At 35.5% G+C, this 2,549-nt stretch overlaps 1 protein-coding gene across 1 annotated transcript; it reads left to right on the top strand.

Annotated features, from left to right (window-relative positions):
• The first annotated feature begins 208 nt into the window (after positions 1 to 208).
• On the top strand, positions 209 to 1,955 carry LOC140180290 (uncharacterized). The gene is made up of 4 exons (XM_072220750.1): positions 209 to 561; positions 863 to 1,239; positions 1,343 to 1,714; positions 1,804 to 1,955. Exons 1-4 carry the CDS (start codon positions 209 to 211, stop codon positions 1,953 to 1,955), a joined length of 1,254 nt encoding a protein of 417 aa, XP_072076851.1.
• Positions 1,956 to 2,549: the final 594 nt, after the last annotated feature.

Below are 2,549 nucleotides of genomic sequence, written 5' to 3'. Positions count from 1 at the left end.
ATGGATTGTTGATGCACGTATTCCTTTCAATACAATTCAATCACCTTACTTTCAACCTGCATTGGATGGTGTTGCTACAATTGGACCTGATTTCAAGGGACCATCATATGATGAAATGAGAGTTCATTTGTTGGCTGATCTTAAGAGAGAGTGTTAGTTGCTGGTTGAAAAGTATAGGAGCTCATGAAAAAGCACCGGTTGTACGCTGATGGCAGATGGGTGGACTGATCAAAGGCAACGAACTTTAATTAACTTTCTAGTTTATTGTCCTGCTGGTATGTCATTTGTTAAGACTGTTGATGCTTCTGATGTGATAAAAACTGCCAATGCATTGTTTAATTTGTTTGCTGATGTTATTGAGTGGGTTGGGCCTAGTAACATTGTGCATGTGGTCACTGATAATGCTGCTAATTATGTATCTGCTAGAAAACTTATTCATGAAAAATACCCAAATATATTTTGGTCTCCTTGTGCTGCCCATTGTATCAATCTTATTTTGAAAGATATTGCAAGTATCCCTCACATAGCTGACCTTGTTTCCCGTGCTTCAAAAGTGACTGTGTTTGTCTACAATCATATGATCTTATTGTCTTGGCTTAGAAAAAGAAAAAGTTGGACATAAATTGTTCGACCAGGAGTCACACGTTTTGCCACTGTTTTCATTACTTTGAAAAGTATATATGATCACAAGGAAGAGTTGCAGTCATTGATGGTGGACAAATATTTCACTTCTCATAAGTTATCCAAAAGTGCCAATGGAAAGATTGTTAGTTCAATATTCTTGGACAGTAAGTTTTGGCAAGACTGAGTTACCACTGTAAAAATTGTTGGTCCTCTTATTAAGTTGTTGAGGCTTGTTAAGGCTTGTTGATGCTGATGAAAAACCCTCTTTGGGAATCGTGTATGAAGGCATGCAAAGAGCAAAAAATGCTATCAAGACAATGTTCATAAATCGAAAAGCTGCTTATACGCCATACACGAGTATCTTGAAAATGAGGTGGGATAAGCATTTGAAGCGTGATCTCCATGCAGCAGCGTACTTTTTAAATCCAGGAATTTTCTATAGTGAGGGTTATGTTGAGAAGGCAAATGTTTTGAGATCTTTACTTGATTTGCTTGATGTTGAAATACTTTGTGATGACTCAGTTGATGCAATGCAAGAGATACAACTATATCGAGATTGTAAAGAAAGTTTTGGGAGGGAAAGTGCTAAGACAGCGGCATCAAGACTCGAACCTGGTAAGTTATTTGACTTATTTCATATCCAAGTTCAGTTTAGTTCCAAAGTTTAATATGTTGGGTGATAAACATTAAAAAGTTTTTTATTTTTGTATCTACGTAGGTGAATGGTGGAGGCTACACGATGAGAGTACTCCTAATTTGCAAAAAATGGCAGTCTGTCTTCTTCATCAAACCTCTTCTTCATCTGGATGTGAGAGGAACTGGAGCCTTTTTGAACAAATCCATTCAAAGAGGAGGAACCGGTTAGAGCATCAAAGGCTAAGTGACATTGTTTATGTCACCTATAACCTACGCCTTCAATCTAGGTTGCATCAAAAGAAGAGGAATTATGATCCAATTGACATTCAAAGCATTGACACAGTAGATTTTTGGGTAATGGCAGATGAGGATGATCCTGAATTTACTACTGGAGATGTTGAAGGCACTGAAAGTTTAATATACACTGATAATGCTATGCCTTTGTATCCTAATGGTGAGTGACATAGCAATCTTTGTTTCCTTCCATAAAGATACATGTCATTAATATTGATTTCTTATTGAGTTTTCTTTATATTTTATTAGATGGTGGAGACATGGAAGTTGAAGTGGATATGCCTGATGTTGTAATTGAATCCTCAAATACTTCTTTTGGTGGTATTTCTGAAGATGCTGGCTTTGGATTACCTGTTTATGATGGAGACATCGGAACACTTAATGATGATTATGACTTCTAGTGTCTTTGTTTAGTTGAAGTATTGTTTGTTGAATATTGTTTCTTTTGGTTGCAAAACATTGTGTTTGTAATTTATGTGCATTTTAATTTCTTTAGTTATAAACTTTCATATTTGAGGTTGTTTATGACCTTTTAATGATAACTTATGTATTGTTTATTTTGTGAAATTGTTAAATTTTGAATCTTTTTAGTTTAAAAATTATTGCATTTAACTTTTTAAAATTATGTATTGAATTTTTTATAATTTTACTCTATATTTAATTAAACCAGTTCAACTACGGTTCAACTCTGGTTGAACCATTGAACCATTGAACCAGTCACTTGATCAGTTCGATTATCGGTCCGGTTCTCGCAACCTTGATTTGGACACTTCAAAAGCAAAAGACAATGGCATTCAACTAGTAGTATAGAAATGCAACGTGCTCATCATCAGTTACAGGTTCATTTTCTTGACCCATGTTTTGAGCAATAAATTTGCTATAGAAAGTCCTATGGATTATCCTATAGTCTCGATTCGGTTGCACATCAGAGGTTAGTTCAGGAGAGCTGATTGGGAAGCCAGTAATGGCAGCCACATCTAATAGAGAAAGGTCAA

Source organism: Arachis hypogaea, chromosome 16 (assembly GCF_003086295.3).
Source record: "Arachis hypogaea cultivar Tifrunner chromosome 16, arahy.Tifrunner.gnm2.J5K5, whole genome shotgun sequence".
NCBI classification, from domain to species: Eukaryota; Viridiplantae; Streptophyta; class Magnoliopsida; order Fabales; family Fabaceae; genus Arachis; species Arachis hypogaea.
The sequence above is the reverse complement of the archived record's forward strand: the minus strand, read 5'-3'. Positions and strand labels throughout refer to the sequence as shown.

Coding starts and splice junctions, on each gene's coding strand:
- LOC140180290 (XM_072220750.1), top strand. CDS start 209: ATGGCAGATGGGTGGACTGATCAAAGGCAACGAACTTTAATTAACTTT. Junction 562..862: donor CGTGCTTCAAAAGTGACTGT/GTTTGTCTACAA, acceptor AGGCTTGTTAAG/GCTTGTTGATGCTGATGAAA. Junction 1,240..1,342: donor GGCATCAAGACTCGAACCTG/GTAAGTTATTTG, acceptor GTATCTACGTAG/GTGAATGGTGGAGGCTACAC.